This window comes from Carex rostrata, chromosome 25 (assembly GCF_964058835.1).
Source record: "Carex rostrata chromosome 25, lpCarRost1.2, whole genome shotgun sequence".
In the NCBI taxonomy this organism is placed as follows: domain Eukaryota; kingdom Viridiplantae; phylum Streptophyta; class Magnoliopsida; order Poales; family Cyperaceae; genus Carex; species Carex rostrata.
Window position 1 is genome coordinate 5017213 of NC_135942.1, and position 18960 is coordinate 5036172.

The 18960-nt window shown below is 35.6% G+C and overlaps 4 protein-coding genes across 4 annotated transcripts; 1 reads left to right on the top strand and 3 right to left on the bottom strand.

Moving 5' to 3' along the window:
* Positions 1 to 383: 383 nt before the first annotated feature.
* Positions 384 to 4331, bottom strand: LOC144576245 (pentatricopeptide repeat-containing protein At3g42630-like). Its single transcript, XM_078326558.1, has 2 exons — positions 2741 to 4331; positions 384 to 2275 (listed from the first exon to the last, which is right to left on the bottom strand). Exons 1-2 carry the CDS (start codon positions 2993 to 2995, stop codon positions 1481 to 1483), a joined length of 1050 nt encoding a protein of 349 aa, XP_078182684.1. The 5' UTR covers positions 2996 to 4331; the 3' UTR covers positions 384 to 1480.
* A 1195-nt stretch (positions 4332 to 5526) lies between these two features.
* Positions 5527 to 7067, top strand: LOC144576246 (peptidyl-prolyl cis-trans isomerase CYP19-3-like). The gene has a single exon (XM_078326559.1). The coding sequence runs from the start codon at positions 6338 to 6340 to the stop codon at positions 6857 to 6859; it is 522 nt and encodes a 173-aa protein (XP_078182685.1). The 5' UTR covers positions 5527 to 6337; the 3' UTR covers positions 6860 to 7067.
* A 704-nt stretch (positions 7068 to 7771) lies between these two features.
* LOC144576244 (alpha/beta-Hydrolases superfamily protein) lies at positions 7772 to 13511 on the bottom strand. Its single transcript, XM_078326557.1, has 8 exons — positions 13354 to 13511; positions 12629 to 12877; positions 11279 to 11472; positions 10269 to 10622; positions 9564 to 9764; positions 8759 to 8829; positions 8544 to 8677; positions 7772 to 8276 (listed from the first exon to the last, which is right to left on the bottom strand). The coding sequence occupies exons 1-8, from the start codon at positions 13379 to 13381 to the stop codon at positions 7966 to 7968; spliced, it is 1542 nt and encodes a 513-aa protein (XP_078182683.1). The 5' UTR covers positions 13382 to 13511; the 3' UTR covers positions 7772 to 7965.
* Positions 13512 to 14796: 1285 nt separating this feature from the next.
* LOC144543756 (uncharacterized) lies at positions 14797 to 18607 on the bottom strand. Its single transcript, XM_078292149.1, has 5 exons — positions 18426 to 18607; positions 16795 to 16909; positions 16060 to 16149; positions 15642 to 15740; positions 14797 to 15163 (listed from the first exon to the last, which is right to left on the bottom strand). The coding sequence occupies exons 1-5, from the start codon at positions 18491 to 18493 to the stop codon at positions 15065 to 15067; spliced, it is 471 nt and encodes a 156-aa protein (XP_078148275.1). The 5' UTR covers positions 18494 to 18607; the 3' UTR covers positions 14797 to 15064.
* Between the last annotated feature and the right edge of the window lie 353 nt (positions 18608 to 18960).

Genomic DNA, 18960 nt, shown 5'->3' on the forward strand with positions numbered 1-18960 from the left:
ATTAGAATTAATGTTTTGATCAAGGGTAGACAAGGGGATACATAATTATTTTTCTGTACATGTATTTAAATTAACTAAGCACATTAAACTCAATATATACATATACTGGCCCGGGTCTAATTGAGAATTCAGATCCAGTGTACTGTACTAATACGATTTGTAATGCATAAAAAATGATGAATTATGTACATTTAAGAATACTTGACGAATTTCAAAGCAAAATAAATGAACTTTGTACTGAGAGAGAGAGAAATGATTTTTTTACAGAGAATAAATTAACAAAATTGGAGTTTTGATCTAGTGACTAAGGCAGTCTCAGTCTGTCTCCAATGTGTCAGAATGGAGAAAAGTTTCCTTATACTTTTTTTTTTTGCTAATAAACCATGTAGGCATTAAGAAAAACAAGTGTCACATTACATATCATATCTCAGGAAACGAAATATAACCATAGAGGAAAGGAAAAACCAGCATAGAAAATATAAATTTATACACCTATCATATCTCTGGTTCTGTTTTCAGGATCGATGCGGTTTAATATGTTCCCATATGGGAGTACAACTCAAGGATGCTATAATTATGAGGAATCCTCTAGGCGTTGATGCTCAGGTTTCGGAGGCGGGAGAGAATTTGAGTGTGGTGCAGAGGCAGTTGCTGAGTCTGGCACGTGCATTGTTATGTCGAGCAGAGATACTAGTGCTTGACAAAGAAACCACAGCTGTTGATGTGAGCACAGATGCTATGGTCAGAAGAAAATCAGAGAAGAGTTCAAGTGTTGCACTATGTTAATTATTGCACACCGTTTGAACACTGTTATAGATTGTGACCGTCTCCTTCTCAGTGCTGGCAAGGTATAATTAATGGTTTAATTTCTCTCATTTTTGAGATATATAGCACATACAAGCAGCAGAAATTAAGTTAATATGTTTCTTTGTATATAGGTAGTGGAGTTGGAGACACCAGAGAGTCTGTTATCGAGTGAAGAGAGTGCCTTCTCAGAGATGATACAGAGTACTGGTGCCAGCAATGCTCAATATTTAAGGGTATTATTATATATATATTTCCCCCTTTGCTTAATTTTCTTCTCTGCGATTGTATATCATACTTTTATGACAACTTCTACATAAACTAAAAACTGCACATTTCAGTAGTTCCAAAATATCTGATTACTCCTGTACCGCTTTTTCAAATATACCCGCATGAGTTCATCATATGACCATCTCTTATTCTCAACAGACTCCAAAAGAATCTCAGAACTTGCGTGAAAATCCCCTTTGCCAAATGCCTCAAACACTAACAGGTCGGTACGTACCACAGGTACATGACCTGTACCCATTTTCTCTAGTGCAAAAGGAAGATTTCTTCCAAGTCTTCTCTCCAAGTAAGCATCAACAAAGCAACCATACATCACTAGATCCGGTCCCACACACTCACTTTTCATGTGGTTCAAACTCAGATGCAAATCCCAAAACATGCACATTTTTTAAAAGGCAAGAGCTCTTATATTGAATGTGTTCAAATCAGGTCTGAACCCGTTATCCAACATGTTCAGAAACTCTCTCTGTAGAGTCTTCATTTTAAAATTAACAGCATATGACAGTAAAAGAAGGTTCCAGAGAAGATTGCCGACATTTAATCGGCCTAGACCCACATCCTTCACAAATTCCCCTAATTTAAAATATTTCCTCTCATTTATATACTTAGAAGCCATAGCACGTATGGTATCTTTCTCAATCAAAATTCGAGATTTTTTAAGCCTCTGATACACATATTCCATGTCAGGAATTGAACCGTGACAACTGTAGTATTTGACGAAAGTATTTCCCGTAAAGGAATCGATCTTTAGACCTTTTGATGTCATTTTGTAAAGAGTCTCCTCCATCAACTCTAACAAACCGGCCTTGCCGAAGCAAGAAACGGCCAGAGAATACACACATTGAGAAATTTCATTGTTGGTACAATTTCGTGATGTGATATCATCTAGAATTGGAAGAATATCCTGAAAGTGACCCATCTGAGCATAGCATTGGATCAGGCTTGAGACAATATCGAGATCTATGTTAGTGCTGCTAGTGGGGGCAAAGAAGGAGCTGTATAGGATTTCATCACAGAGAGACTGTGCTTCAGCAAAGAGACCATTATTGGCATAGTGAAGCAAGAGAGATGAGACATTGCGGCATGATTTTTCACATTGCGGGTATAATTCTCTAAGGAGGTGCTCTCTTTTCTCCAGAGACAATTGGAGTTGTTCATTAGGGTTCCTCCTTCCCTGGTGAGGCTAAAATAAATGCAGGAGAAATTATATGTGAGTTCTAAATTATTGAAAATTATCATATGAAACTTACTATTTAGTCCCTCCAATATTACAATATCAATCACATTAATATCCAATAAATTAGGATCAATCTACTGGAATAGGAAAGCCTAATTGCTAATAGAATAATTTGGAAATAGAATAACGGCTAATTAGCCTATATAAACCCTTGTAAGCAATGTAATGTAATGATAATCAATACAATCAATGAAATTATATTTCTTTCAATTCATTCTCAAATTCTAACAAATTGCAGTAATTCTGATGGTAATATTAACAGCCTGGTAAAGCCCTATTTTCAATTGAATGGTCAGAACATAGGATATCATACTCATACTCATATAATCTAATCGGTATCAATAAAATGTCTGAATTGTGATGGATTGAAGACAGAAAAGAGGAGCAATGTAAGTAGGAGGAACCAATTACCTGGGAATTCAGTGTGAGGTTAGATTTGGAAGTGGAATTGAGGGGAGCATGAATAGATGTAGATTTGCTCCTACTTAATGAATTGGGTGAAATGCAGCAATTGCAATTACCAGCAAGTGATGTTACTGTCCGCACAATTTGCATGGAGAAATGAAAACTTTGTATTGCTTTCTCTTCTAAGTTTGAACTGAAAAGAAAACACTTGAAAACTTCAAAAGTGATCCAGTTGAAATTTAATAATGAGAGAGATAACATGAGAATCCATATCCCTTTGATGTAACAGAAAAAAAATGAAATTCATAGCACCATGGCACTACGTACCTGACACTTTAGTTTTTTGTGCAAAGTGCCTTTATGTTTCCAAATATATAAGAAGGTTACTGGTGTACTTATTGGTAAAATTCAAACAGGGAGCAATAAAATTGCTTATTTTGTTGCCTTGTAGCTATGCCATTACATTATTGATTAAAGCCTTAATTACAACATAAAATTGATTCTATACATAATGACTTTAGAGCCCTTGGAATTGATACGAAAATGGAAAAGACAGTGTACTGTTTCTAATTATTACATTTTCTGCCAAAGCAGCTTATTTCAAATAACAAAGCAAATATTAAAAGGGATCTTAGAACAAGGATTCGATCTGAAAATCACAGAACGCATTGATAAATCAGAAATTCATACTAATCTCTGAGTTAAAACATGCATTCTCATTTCCTGGAAGTAAGAAACTAAAAAAAACTTGAAGAGAGAGTAGAATAAAAGTTGCAGATTGATCCCTATTTCTTTGTATTTTTAAATCAAACGTAAAAACATCAAAAATTTTAAGCAAATCTAAAAGAAACATCTTAATACGAAAATCATAGAATGCTAGAAAAAGAATCAAAGGTTCATATCCATCTTTGTATGTCAAGAGAAAAGAAAACAGCACTCTCATTATATGAACTATTTTTTGTTTAACCCAGATGAGCATTAGATGAGACTGGATCTGTCTTGACAAGAAAATATGCACTTGGATCTAACAAACCTACAATTCCAGTTTAGAAGAAAGAAATACCGAAACACAATGATCTCATCATATTTTCAAGATTGTACAGGAATTATACAAAATTGATCAGAAAAAGAAGGTCAAGAAGTTGACATACTATTTAGATAAATATTCAACGCTCGAAATGTTCACAGAGTAGCCTCTCAATAGGTAAGGAAAACAATGTGTTCTATATACTATCCATTTACTATGCAACTTCATTTTGTATTTAAAAAATGCAGCACTAAAAAAATCGGAAATTTTCCCAAAAAGAATCCCAAAAGAGAATTAAGGTATACATTTTATACCAACTTGGTCCAATGCTATTGGTTGTTGTTTACCATAGGTACTGACTATGACACTATTACCAAGGCATACAAAATGCATTTTTTGTTGTAAAAGAAAATCAGTAACACAAGTACTGGTTTGTCTAAAGTAATAGTCAATTCTCAATTTTGGTTGATAAAATTGATTTGTATTGCCCAAATGAGGCTAAAATGGATCTTTACTAAGGTATAGATAATTATCTAGATTAAAACTAAATTAATTGGGGTAGTGCGGCAGCAAGAAGAAAAGATTAATAGATTGCATACCTTAGAAATATTAGGAGATGAGAATGGTTTTGGTTCAAAAGTTATATCAGAGAATCTCACAGCTTCAGCCAATTTGTCAAATAGTATATATGTTGGAATCTGATATGTAGCATATATAAATTCGAATTATAAATCTAGTAATTCTGTTCAAGCAAATTTGGGCTAAGTACGTGAATAAAAAATTCTGAAAATTCCACCTAAAAACCTGGTCAAGCATACATTCAGGCTAACTTAGAAAAATAATAAATACCAACCTGGTCAATCCTAATTGGATTGAGAGAGGAGCGGAGTGCTTTCGTACATGGACTCGAGGAGGTGGAGAGGTTAGTGGGGAAGAAGGTAGGTTTTGCGGTTTTATAGATACAGCGCCAACACCGTGGAGGTGGGGAGAGAGGGGTTGCGCTCGAAGGTCATGGAGTGATGGAGGTTAGAGAAGGGTGTGGGAGATTAATTTGGCGGGATGAGGAGTGAAGATAAGTTAGAGAGCGAATTCACATCCTCTCCAATATTGCACAAAAGGTAACCTTTTACAATTAATGGATCTGGACCGTTCTTTTTAATTTGGCACGAATCCCAAAGCCCAATAATATTGCTCCCCTGCGCTAGCCCGAATCTCAAACCGTAAAGTGAGGCCCATCCATTCAATCTGTGCCGGAATGGAATGCACGGGTTCATTAATATTCGTGTCAGAGCAGATCGGACGGTCCAGATATAAACTCATAATTTGAGTTACTACAGAGAAGCGAATCAAAGAAATAGGTCGAGGAATTTGTATCTCTGAGCTATCTCAAACTTTGCGTGATATTGTGGAAAATCCCAACCGTTTAAAGACGTTCTACACGAATCTGAAAGCACAAAAATACTGACCCCCTACATCACCCCCGAATAGGCACCTGACACGTCGGTCACGCAAAAGTTAAGATATCTCAGAGGATACGCACTTTCAGAAGGATAAAATGGTACCGCATGGATAGTCACTCTCTAATTGAAGGACCTAGTATTAGGTGAGGCCCAAAGCCTGATAAAATTAGCACCAGTTTGAATGATTTGCTAAGCCCACTTCCATAAAAAAAGGTGCTTTCTAAACCTAAGAAGTATTTACCATTTGGGTCTGTTTTATGATCTACGAACCCCGGCCTCTCAAAGCTCAATATATAATTCCAGATGCCTCCGGTTCAACAAAACCTCATTTACACAGAAGGAATGTATTAGCAGTAGAGCCCACATGTCATGTGAGTTTGTACTCGTTATTCGTAAGTGATTTTTCACACCATGTCCTGGTGCCATTATCGTTTTCCATAAACCCTAGCTCTTCGCGAATAAAAAGGCGATACGGCAGCATCCAAAACCCTACTCTCCTCTTCATCAAGTGCCCGGTATGCCTCCGTTCTAGTTATTTTGAAAAGGCGTTTTAAATTTTCTTGTTTATGTAGTTTTGTTTGTTCTGGTTCCATTGAAAATATGCACAAATCGAAGGCTTGTGGCTCGAATAAATGTGGCCACCTGCTCAAAAATTGTGCGAAATTTATTTGTTGACTTCCCTTCTAACTTTCTCTTGAAATCCACATTTTCGGAGACCTTTTGGGAATTCATACATTATGAATCTGATATCGGTTTTGCTGTTTGAAAGGAACATGATTTTAAGAAATTCGGACTGATGACAATGGTATGACCAAGTTGATGTAATTGCAAACTCTAATGACCAAAATGGATACTTTCACAATTAAAGGATTAAAATGGAAATGAGTGATATATTAAGGATCATCTGTGCAATTTACTTGTTTGTTTGTTATTTATTTATTTACTTTCATGGAACTGATTCTTGTGTTTCCTCTACTAGGATTCCATAACATAAGACCACCTTTAGCACACCAAAATTTGGAACCATGAGCAAAGAAAGGGTATACTAAAATAAAATCATGGTTTCTGATCAAAAGCCCATCTGATTATACTATTTTGCAGAAGGATCCTTCAATTATGGCAAATCCCAAGGTTTTCTTTGACATAGCAATTGGCAAGGCAAAGGCTGGCCGCATAGTAATGGAACTCTTCTCCGACATTGTCCCCAAAACTGCTGAGAATTTCCGCGCCCTCTGTACTGGTGAAAAAGGAATTGGTAAAGCCGGCAAACCTTTGCATTACAAAGGCTCAAGCTTTCACCGAATAATACCCAAATTTATGTGCCAAGGGGGTGACTTTACCCGTGGAAACGGGACAGGCGGTGAATCGATCTATGGCAACAAATTTGATGATGAGAATTTTAAATTGAAGCACACTGGGCCAGGCATATTGTCAATGGCAAATGCTGGTCGAAACACGAACGGGTCCCAGTTTTTTATTTGCACTAGTACCACTACATGGCTGGATAATAAGCATGTAGTGTTCGGGAAGGTGGTGGAGGGTTATGGAGTTGTGGAGGCCATGGAGGCTGTTGGGTCTGAAAGTGGTTCCACATCTGAGAAGGTTGTAATTGAGGATTGTGGTGAGATTAAACAGTAACCGGGGTTGTAAATTGGAGATCTTGTTCCCTGTTAGCTTGTTTTGGTTCTTAACCCTTTTTGTTTGGTGCACTTTATTTTTGTGGATTGGATTTTGCCAGAGTCAGTCCACAACTGTAATAAGGATGTCTTTTCTCTTGAAAACAAGATTCAAGTTTTGAACTATTTTATATTTTTGCTAGTTGCTTGGCAGCTGATTGTTGTTTCAATTTTAGGTAATTCATGACAGTTTAAGCAACCTTTAGGATACAGTTTCTATTCTCGTCTCAATTCAAGACTTTTTCATCTATTTTACGCTCGACTTTTTGTTTGTTGGAGCTCTCTTTAATCTGTTATTGTTATGCTTTTGTACTAAATATCCTATAAGAGACGTACTGTTCTATAATGAAGGATACCGTTTACAATTTATTCTAGATGTAGGATTTAAGTGGATACAAGAGAAATTAAGTAAAATGTTAGATTTCTTTTCTAATTCATCAAAAATGAGAATTTCCCACATGGGTACGTTCGAATGCGACAATTTTCCCACATATTGTTACTTCTGAGTTCTGATAAGTATATTTCAATTCCGGATCAACTCTTTTCATTCTCTTTTCTATTAAATTGTACTCTACTCTTTTAGGATGTGTTTGGATGTGTTTGGATGAAGACTCGGGTTAGTGAAAATAGTGAGCTAATTCAACTTTTAGTTGAGTTAGTAGAATAGCATGCTAATTCACAAAAGACAAATAAAGAATAGTCTATTTTTGTTAATCCAAACACATTCAAACTTAAAATAGTAGTTCGGAATAGTAGCTAATCCGGATTAGCACTCTTTGCCTCATCCAAACACACCCGTAGTTTTTTGTTCTGACACGAGATGGAAATTCGTCCCTTGTCATCAGTAGTGCCTGAGGCTGAGGGCACTAAAAGCTCAGTAAGAAACCGTATGATTACACTACGAGTTAATGCAAATCTGTACCACTTGCAATATCAACATTATTCAAAAGAAGTATAAAATCTGCCTATATAACACAGCTACAGGAAAATCTCAAGCATTCTTCACACCGAGAAAAATAAGAGTATGAAGAAACACCACATTTTCTATTCCCCTTTCCCTGTCTCTTGCTAAAAGATGGCATGTTTGTTATCTCTAGGTATGCTCTTGAGCACATCTCTCAACGCATCATAGTGACTCTCGCATTTATGGTCAGAGATGAAGTTCCCAGACAACATAATTCGCTTGAAGTGCTCCCCTGGATTCCTTTTCCAAAGTGAATAGATTTCTGTGCTTCTATTGCTACCGCTAGCTTCTTCAATCTCCCTCTTCAGAAAATACTTTGTCCCGGGAACAAACAACTCTTCAGCCACAAAGGTACTGCTATTTGTGCCTTGGGGTCCTTTTAACTCTTTTGGTTGCTGGGAATCTTTCAATGCATCTACCAATAGAGCAAATTTTACCGGACAAGATATGGATTCAAATTGTTTAATCATTTTATCATTATTGCCTTGAATTGGTACACGATCATATCATACCAGATACCAATACAAAATTATTGTACTGGATACAAATAACCAAGGGCAATATGACTTCCCTTCTCCTTGGAACTTTTTTTATGTTGTAATAAATAAATAAGAACATCCTGCATTAGTACAGAATGGCTGTGGAATTTTCTTTATAAAATTGTAGAAACATTTTAACTTACTGGTATTAGTGGATGATATACTGGCATAGTCAGCAAGTTTATGGGCAACATCTTGAATGGATGATACAACTAGCTTAGCATTTGTTACTATGTCTACCACACCTTTCCAATCTTCCTTCTCTAGAATAGTCATCCTGAAATACCATCCCATTTCTTAATTACAATAAGCTCCCCGTAAAAAAAAATCAGCATTATTTCAGATGCATAAAACTTACCAATCAGTTTCAATAATTTCATTGCGAAGCCTTGCCAAAGAAGCTGCACTTAACCTAGGGATTATGTCATCCTGTACAAAGGATCAATATTTAGTACTTACAATTGCAGTACTTGGGATTTGGGAATCACATGGGAAAGAAAACTTTTAACAAACTCTGATCAGTGTTTTACTGTATGTACAAAATCCAAAACCAGGTGGCCTGGTATATAAATAAACTTCCATTTACACTCAAAGCATATGAAGCTGTTATTCAGAAATCAATAATACATCATATGTTCAGTGCAATTCACAAAACAAAGTAAAAGGCATGTCGTGTGCATCTGCGTGCACAGACATTTGGAGGCAAGAAAGGATCCAATATTTATCAGGATTTGCAAAGAGCATCATTGATTTGTGGCATTTGCAAGTACTTGTAATAAACAAGAACTTACCTAGGTGTTTAAAAAAATAAAAAAATGATCACTCCAGTTTTAGGTTCTCTAATATTAGCAAACTTTTACCCAATCGAGACAATTAAAGATGATTTTCTCTAATCTGAATTCCTCTCAGTTTGCCTTTTGTTCACTAATAGCTCGTAGTCCAAAAACCTAATATTTACCTAAAGAGGCAACCAACAAAGGTTGGCACAGAGATTATGGAATTCTCCAACAAATATAAAAAAATTCCCCATTTTGTTCATTTTGCAAGTACCAAAACTAAGGGTTTCTATACAACTATGGAAGCATCAGGTGCTTTCCACACAACAAATGCAATAAGAAGAAAAAGAGCAATTTCATTGGAACTATTTTTTCACACAAGCTTACCTGTAACACAACTGTGGAGACATAGTCAGAACACTTTTCAGCAACCTCTTTTGACACACAAGGCGGTGTTCCAAATCCAACGGCAGAGACAATTTCAGGAGAAAAACCCAATTCCTCTTTTGATTTATTTCTGAGCATGATTGCTAGTAACGCTGCTGCAGCCCCACCAAGTGAGTGCCCCACCAACCTCAACCTATAACCCTATTTAGCTCATAATTAATATAAGTGCATCCATAACCCCCGAAAAGCATAACTTAAACATCCCATTGTTACATAACTGCAAGCTTCAAGATTTGTCTTAAAACCCTGATGTGATGGCATTTGTTGCTCCCCGTCTGGATCAGCTTACCAATAAGCTCTCCCATGATCGGATCAAGATGTGTTATGTTTTGTGTTATCCCTGGTTGCCTGACAGTTTAAACGAAGCATTATTTTGTAAAGGGAGGAGCAAAAATGACGAAACCAGTTAAATCCTTGCCATTAATTTTGTGTGAAAGAATTTGAGTGTTTTCTGATGGAACAGGTAGGGCACAAGGGCTAGTGTAGCTACTTTGCCTATTTGCAAAGTTATAAAGTTTCTATCATTACCAACTTTAAGTAAAGTAAATGACAGTTTTTCCCACAAAGGCTGACAGAAAAAGTAATACATGCACATAAAACAAGATCATTTGTAAGATTTGTAAGAGGCTCGCCCACCATTCCTACCTGATACTTCTCCAAGTATCTCCTTATGGTACCTAACTCGTTGTCAAGGAACCACCTTGCCGCTTCTGCTGTACCAAAATGGGTCGTGAAACCCTCCAGTGACACCTTTTGGTCGTCACTCAAGGAGACAAGGTCAGTGACAATGTCATGGACAGTGTGGGTCCCACGGATGCCGAGAACAATAAGGCTGTTCCTCGTGTCAACCCCAACATAGTATCCTGGCCTCATGACACTAGAATCTTTTATAAACTTCACAATGTTCTTCTCACGAAGCATGCTGTGCTTTGCTAGTGCTGCCGGATTGTCCTTGTATGAGCCCTTTGCCAGCTCCAGATGATATATTAGCTCTTGTACCTGTAAATAGTAGATGATATTGTTTGAACATTTAAGTTTTTCATTTATGTCATTAGAAGCTTTGAGAGAGGAAAATCCTAATTAAGCATTTCTTTTTGTCATTCAGAGTGTAAGAGGTAACGCAAGTCTCACCCATCCCCTGCCTTTTCCCTATCTCGTTTTCGACAAAACCTTCTATTATTATCTAGAAAAACTCTCTCGCTCAGCACAAAGGTAGCCTTTTGATCTATGTTCCCAGTTGCATACCTCAATCAAGGGATCAATTTTTCAATTCTCTTGGCATTTCTACATCTTCAGTCTTCTCCCTTCACGCTGCAAAACTTACCATGAAAAAATGGCTAATCTACGACCATACCCATCCCAAAGCTAACCCATATTAAGTAGGGTACCAGTACAATGGTGCTGAACTATTAAGACCCAAAATGACCACTATTATATGCACTACAAAGATCATCTATCTTAATAATGAATATTGTATGAGTCAAAATATGGAACAAGGCACATTTAGGGAATGGGTCCATATATGATGATACCTCCTGGACCCCTACCCCATACAACCTCTACTGCTACTACTAATAAACTTGCCCTCCAAGTACGAACTAACATAAAAGAAGGCAACAAAGTAATTTTGTACAAACAAATGAAAAAGGACATACGATAGATTCAGAGAAGATCTGAATGCCCTTGAACTGCTCAGCTTTCTCAGCAGAAGCCTGGCTGAGATAAATTAAATACAACCCAACAGTAAGGTCACTGAGACTCCAATCCTGAATGCTTATTTTGCTTCTCTGGAGATTTTTCAATATTTCACTAAAAGACCTGCTATTACGTAGTACTTTGGCGTCACCTCCTGAAAAAGACAAGTACCACAATTCATCAAATGTAAGTGCACAAGTTCCTAGAGGCACTATTGTGGCTTCAGTCCAAGTTAGTTTAAATTTGAAAGTTTAATAAAAGATTTTACTTCTAGGATACATTTATGATTCTGACCACATCCAGACACAAGCAAATACAATACAGACAACTGTTTTAGAGAAACTACCTCTTCCATATCAGGAACAAGAGAAGATCAAAAGGGGGTTATTTTTTTCCAGGAAATTCAGTAAAGAATTTTTTTGTTAATTGTTAGTACTACTACCTCTTCCATATCAAGTAATTTCAGTAAAGAATTTTTTTGTGGAGTTAATTTTTCCAGGAAATAAAAGGTTTCCTATTAATCAAAAGGGGGTTCAAAGGTAATGAAAATTTTTACCTATTCAAGGATACTTTTAAGATCAGAAGTTCAAATTTAAACTATATTTCAGAAGCGTTTCAGTAAGAAGCCTACAATTGGCAGTACGCATGGACAAGAGATACTGAAAAGTGACAACCATTATTAAAACCGTAAAAGTAAAATTGTAGAAATGTTCTCCACAATTTAGATAGGCTGTATCCCAGAATTGGTGTTATTTAAAAATTATTACATCACCAATCAAGTTCCGATAGAGCTCTTAACCATTAATTTTCCAAACCGTATATCTATCAAATTTCAAATCACAACAAATTTTGTTATACAGTCTATCTAAAACATATATGTAAATTTCACTTTTTAGACTTTTAAAACTCTTTGTTCAGTTGACATGGTTGTTAATATCTGTCCGTTTAAGCAATCTTTAAATAAGCCATTGGGTAAGAGTTTACAGATCTTTCATGTCAAAAGCCAATCCTGTGCGCAATTGCAAAAATTTATGATGGAACTATGATAATAATAAGTACTAACTAAGCTAAAAAATTTTAGGTATCTGATTCTGGCATTATGCCATTCAAGTCACTGGCATCATAAACTCATGCTAGTGGTGTATCGACCAGATTTCAAAAAATTTCCCTTGATTTATTTTCAGCTTGGGTTATATTATATCTGACTGGGCAGTTAAGTACATTAATCAAAGCTTAAACCAGGTGACAATGCAGCTTATAAGAAGTCAACAAAAAATGAAAAAGAAAAAGAGTAAAATAAGAGGCAGTACTTGTAAAAGAGGCCCATTTGTACAATTGCAAAGCAGGTTCAAGTGCTTTAGAGAGCCAATCCAATTCAATTTTCCATTTCCATAAGGTCAATTCATCATCATCTGAACTAGTTGTCTTTGCTTTGATGGATGTCGATATGCTCTCCTCTTCCCTCTCTGATTTGGGGCTTTGAGAGAGGCAACGACTTACAGCTCCTGATAACAGTTGACGGTACGAATTATCATTTCTTATATGATGCAGTCTGGAACCTGGGGAGAACATAATAAGAAATCCAATAAGAGTTTAAATAAATAAGGATCAAGTCCCTTCATGCATTTAAGGAAATGTCTAAAACTAAGGCTTTTTTTCAAATAAATTAACACAATCTGACTTGAAGAACAAACAAACTTAAAACATAAAACAAATGGGAAGAAATCCATTAACTTAACAATACTTGGAAAACAGAAAAGGTTGTCCAAGAATAATATGTCAATTTATTCTGCACAGGCGTGCAAATCAAACCATTGACTCTATGGATTCCATGAGAACAAAACCACTCGCAGGCCAAAATTGCTCCCATAAAAAATGCTTTTATCGTCAATTATAATCACCAGTCTGTGTCACTTAGTTCCATTGCAATTAATGCGGTTTTATGCTTCTATTTTAAACAAAATGAAAGCTAACTTAAATATTCTAATGCAGCAACTCAGATAGAGAGAGAGAGAGAGAGAGAGAGAGAGAGAACTAATATTGAGGAGGAGTCGCTTGGCCATGGTGAGACGGAGCGAAGCGGGAGACCCGAGAAAGCGGTGAGAGCTGTTGTTTGTTTCTAGAACCAGTTAGATTTCAACTGACCGACTAGTGGGGCCGATCACCGCTTTACAATCTACGAGTTTCTCCTCTCCTCTTTCAAAACGAATTCGTACCCCCTCAGGTTACCTGACTGAGTAGAATTGAATCGGATGGTCCTAAAATGGATTGGCACGCATCTCAAATCACAAATAATCCTGCCCTTCTGTCATCCCGAATCCCGACCGGCTGAGAGTAAATGTAAACCGTCCATTTCAATTGTGTTGAGTCAGGTACCTGGGAGGATACGGATCCCTTTCAAAACTTGGGAAAACAACGAAAAAACGAGGGACCAAACTGGGCTGGTTTCGGCCCTGTAGATATTTCTCCAGTTATCTATATTGAATATTCGATGCAAAAGATCGAATGTTCGTTTTGGGTAGGACCCATTCTTCAGAGGCCCAACTGTTGGGCCAGATCTTGTTTCATTAATCATTACCATTGCTGACCTAAGAGTAAGAGGCTAAGCCCATTTAGCTGGATCGGACCATTAATCGATCGAAAACAGATGGATGATTTCTCACGAACCGTTGGATTCAGTTCGAGTTATTTTTCATTTCTGAAACTTTTCTTATGGTAAGTTTGTGGCCGATCATGTGGCCTATATTCCGTAAAAGATTGGTCATTGGTGGAGGACCATAGTGACAAATGAATTATTCGGGTTCAGTTCGGCGAGATCAAAAATTCGTGATTCGGGTATAATTCGGGAATGATTCGGAATTATCCTGATCAGAAATCTCAGTCCTGCAAAGGAGCAAAAAAATAATTGTTCTTGGAAAAATTCAGGAAAAATTAATGAATAATTCGTAAAATTCGGGAAAAGTTCGTAAAATTCAGGAATTATTCGGGTTTAATTCAATCAAAGTTCGGTCAACTGAATAATTCGGTATTCGGTTCGGCATCACCCTAAAAAAGAATTAAACGGGTATAATTCAGATATCTTGTCACTATGTGGTGGACTGGTGGGTTTAAATGGACAAGTATCTTCTCTAGTAATATAATAGTACTGTAAAAGATTTTCTTTATTTTACGGTTTGAGATTAACTCTCAGCCGCCGCTTTGGGATTCAAATTAGCAAAATATATGAAAAGGACACAAATGAAAATATTATACTGGAATCAAGTATATTTCATAATAAATACTTGCAGGTGTCTAAGCCGATTAATTTTCATTAGTAAACATATGTTTTTAAAATTTTCTTCATAAAAAATAGCTAATTTATTTTCCGCTGAATTTTATTATAGTCCTATATACCTGTCAAATATTGTTTCTATAAATTTATAAAATATTGCACACCATAAACTTATCCTGTTTCAAACACCGATAACACGAGAAAAAATGAACAGTATCAAATACTTATCTTTTATACAGAGAAACGAACCATACTACAAAAATTCACGAGCAGTTGAAAAGCTTAAAATTATGGTCTATGAAAGAAAAATTAATAACATCCAAAAATGTCATTTTATCTTCATAATTGATGAATGGAACTATTCTTCACCCATTATGGCGGGTGAAATAAATCAAGTATGGAATGAAGCGAGCCAAGTAATAAAAATAATTGAACACCAGGTTGAAGTTCCTGATTTCTTCTAGCATTTCAAAATCTAGAGTGTCTTTGATTTTGAAGATTTCTTCGGTAGCCGCTTTGGGATCGAGTTCTTCATTCCTATAAAGAAACATAATGCCCCGAAATATGCCAAATTCTACAAAAAAAACAAATATTATTATGTTAACAAAGAATTTAAGCAGACTCACAACATATTTAATTGCAAAGAATACCCAGCACTTGTCAAGTATTTCCTCCCCAGTCCCCACTCGCAACATGTGCAGTTCTAAGTATTTACGAAATTATTGTATATTGTAAATATATATTATTACAATAAATTAACTTAAGGGAATTTATTAACGTCATCTTCAAATCCTTCCATACAGTTAAGAACTTAACAAAAAAATACAAAAATGCTGTATGGATGTTGGGATTGGGTGAATTAATATAACAAATTAAAAACTGAAATTGCTGAATTAATACAACAAAATAAAAAACTGAAATTTTGTCGACTTTCATTTAACCTCTTTAAATTTGCCCAAGAACTGTGAATATTAGAATGAGGTGCTACATGCTAGTGGCTGTGGCAAAAAGAGCCAACAAAGGTAGTAGACTGATAACAGTAAAAGTAGTACCAGAGTAAACTTAGAGAAGAGTTGCCCAAATTCAGATGACTCGGGTGCATAATTGTAGAAGTCGTATAATAGTGGAGTGGCAAATGCCAAATATGAGATCTGTAAAAAATGATAATACATGTTAGTTGTTACCACTGTAAGTTAATTTAGCTTCAATAGCATGCCAGTACCGCTACCATAGCAGTAAGCGAACTCATCAGAAATGCATATTTTTCTTTCCTTTATGTTTTAGTTTTAGTTTTGTGGTGTTTTTTCTAGGTAAAAAAGCTTCGAGGAAAAATAATCATATTCCAATTCATCCTGTTGTCCTCCTTAATCCCAAATAAACACTTATTCCACTGTAAGCTAATAACAGTTTCAGGCTAGTTTGAAAAGCTGAAATGTCAATTCTAAAAATGAGAGAGGGAGAGAGACAGACCAGTAAAAAAGCACCTAAATAGGTGCTTAAGATGAAAAGCAGACCTCCAAATCCTTTAAGCACTATTGCAGTTGCAACGATGTGCTTCAACTAAAATATAAGAACAAACAAATTTATCATGTTCTAAGACATAAATTCTAATAAAATATTATCAATGAAATAAAAGCAAAGAAAGATATAATATGTGCCCTACAAAAACATTTGCAATATGCGGGGTATCAAATGGGAAATATCATGTATACCCATGTCATGTCCACTAGAAAACGTGGGAATTACCACCTCTACACCTATCTTCTCCCAAGTACCTTTCCAAGAGAACCTTCTCTTCCAAAAAATTTACATATATACAAGAATGGGAGATAGCATGGGAGATTTTTAAATATTTTGTACTTAATAAAGCTAGTTGAGCTTGAGTTCACCAAGAAGGTCTCGAGTTAACCTTAAGAACCATCAGATCAGTTTTAAATGACAAATTCAAAACATTGATATTCATTAACATCAACGGTTTGAGTTTGTTGTTAGAAGCTCATATTAGCTTAAGCTCACCTATCTAGAGTTAAAAAAATGTTCGACACACCTATCTCCTCTTAAGCTCATATTAGCTTTACTCGTATGTCAACTTTGGAGGATCTAAAACATGATATTTGCTTTCTAAGTACAAAAATCAACACAAATAATGACATTTGAAGGATTCGCAGGGTAAAAGTGGAACTTACAGAGACAAAATGACCTTACCTCAACATCTGGAAGTTTCACGCCAGTATGCGTCATGATATGATTGGTGAAAATATGATACTTTGGTCTAAGTGCCTGAAGAGCAGGGCCACCATCTTCTCCAAATTCAATAAACCTAGAATGAAGTTAAAATTCAGAAAACTGAAGATGATGTAAAAAAATAAATTACCTGAGCAAAAAATGAGGACATGATTTTACAGCAATCACCAAACGAAACAAAATATCTTTTATTTGTTTTCAAGTTTTAATGGAGTTCCAATATTGTTGTCTCTTTCATGTAAAAGAACTGTGCTTGTTTTTTTTTAGTAATATTGCTTTAGTCTCTAAGTTGGCCTACAGAAGTAAACTTGTCTTGAAAAGGTAACAACGTTAATCTACCTTTTTTAATATTTTACTTTTTTTAGTAAAGCTGGCGTGAGTTTAAGCTTGCCAGAGTGGTTCACCAGCTTGACTAAAAAAATTGAAGGATCCACTTTAAACAACGAATTTGGACTGTTGATCCTGATCAACATCAAAAGCCAAATATCTACATTCTAAATTTTACATTTTTAAAATTCATTCAGTATTAAGATCAATTAGTTTAAAAAGAAATTATTTTGAAGCAATAATTTATATAAAACAAACTCAAGGAACTAAAAATTTGGGACTCAAACACTTGGCTCGTGAAGTAAATCAAGACCAATGAATTTGATTACATCATCTGAAGCCGGTCAATGAATTTTTGAGGTTAATCTGACATACCTTCTTAGTGATCTTAAGCTCATAATAGCTTCTCTTACAATTCAAGGTAACAGTTTTGTTTTAGAACTTGTGTCATGCAAAACTCCAACACGACATAAAGTTGAGATTTATAGTTTTTGCTATATGAATTATATATTTACTATAAACATCCATAACTGTACATGGCATAGTAGTTAGATATTTTATAATTAGCATGGTTTAATACCTAATCTGAAGGCTCTTGCTATCAGATTGAAGATCCAAATTCTAATTTGGTAAGATTCCATTCAAATATGCAATCTAGTATTATGGATAAGATACCTTGGATTTATAATTAACTGAGATTTATAGTTAACTAAAGAGTCTTCACAATGGAGAATTAGACTTGGGAGGTAATTTTGAATTTACCAAGTTTCTCACTTCCTTTAGAATTTCAGCAGTCAAATCTGAAAGTCCCAAAACACAATTGCAGGAATATAAGTTTCAATTTTAAGTTCTGCCAAAGGCGCAGATAAATCAGGATAAAGATCAGCTCAGATTAACAAATTTATTAGAGCAATAGAATTAGTACCAGAAAAAGACTTGAATGTCCCAAGACAATCCAAAAATATCTCTTTACCTAACAAAACGGAAGAAAGCTGAGCCTTTATTGAGACATTATCGGTGCGAAGACAGAGCTATCTCAAGTTGATAAATAATGGATATGTCCATTTACCACTACTGCTAGATCTTACTTGCTGTAAATTACTAATTTAAACTTAACGCAGCATAATTCCTGAACTACACAAGCTAAATCCTTCAATTTTTTCCAGTGATGCTCAAGATCTAAACTACCTAGCCCAGGAACAAGCTAATATCCAAGTACAAAATTGAACACCAAAAATGAAATTATAACTGTTAGAAAAGCATACTCTTGGTAGGCGGAGAGGAGAAAAACGGAGGCGAAGAAAACTCTTCCGGCGAAAGAGATAAACCCCATCTTAACCTAGTCGCCGAAAAGAGAAGCTTAGTTGATTTTTGTTTTATTGGATGCGATGCTTAGATGCTTGGAATGGAATCTCTCATATAGATAAAAGAGAGAGACGACCGTTCAGCTTCTCTGTTCTCTGTTTTAGGGGGGGGTAGATGTAGGTAGGTGTTGAATTTAGGGTGGAACTGGCGTTGCATTAAATTATTACACCAAGAAGCAATAACACCCAAACCAGTTTGTAGATAATCTAATAAAGGTCGAAGGTTTGTCTAATATTGAAAATTGATTGCCCTTTCAATCATCATTTGTAGGATTATTTTAATAAATTATGTATCTAATGATTTTCGGACTATGGGTACTACTTATAAAATGCGGTTTTATGCAGCGCATATGTGACCTGTTATCTTATAAAATATGCCTATGCGGACCGCATATGTGGTCTAGGCTTAAAACGGGTTTAAAAAATTTAAAATCCA

Bases quoted from the DNA above. Each gene is read 5' to 3' on its own strand.
- LOC144576245 (XM_078326558.1), bottom strand. From the start codon at position 2,995: ATGTTATCTCTCTCATTATTAAATTTCAACTGGATCACTTTTGAAGTT. The intron at 2,276-2,740 runs GTAATTGGTTCC...CATTTATTTTAG, and splicing joins ACCTCACACTGAATTCCCAG to CCTCACCAGGGAAGGAGGAA.
- LOC144576244 (XM_078326557.1), bottom strand. From the start codon at position 13,381: ATGGCCAAGCGACTCCTCCTCAATATTA. The intron at 8,830-9,563 runs GTAAGCTTGTGT...TCCTTTGTACAG, and splicing joins TCTCCACAGTTGTGTTACAG to GATGACATAATCCCTAGGTT. The intron at 8,678-8,758 runs GTAAGTTTTATG...ATGGTATTTCAG, and splicing joins GAAATTATTGAAACTGATTG to GATGACTATTCTAGAGAAGG.
- LOC144576246 (XM_078326559.1), top strand. From the start codon at position 6,338: ATGGCAAATCCCAAGGTTTTCTTTGACATAGCAATTGGCAAGGCAAAG.
- LOC144543756 (XM_078292149.1), bottom strand. From the start codon at position 18,493: ATGGGGTTTATCTCTTTCGCCGGAAGAGTTTTCTTCGCCTCCGTTTTT. The intron at 16,150-16,794 runs GTAAGGTCATTT...CTTATATTTTAG, and splicing joins TGAAACTTCCAGATGTTGAG to TTGAAGCACATCGTTGCAAC. The intron at 15,164-15,641 runs GTACTACTTTTA...TTTTTTTTGTAG, and splicing joins TCTTCTCTAAGTTTACTCTG to AATTTGGCATATTTCGGGGC.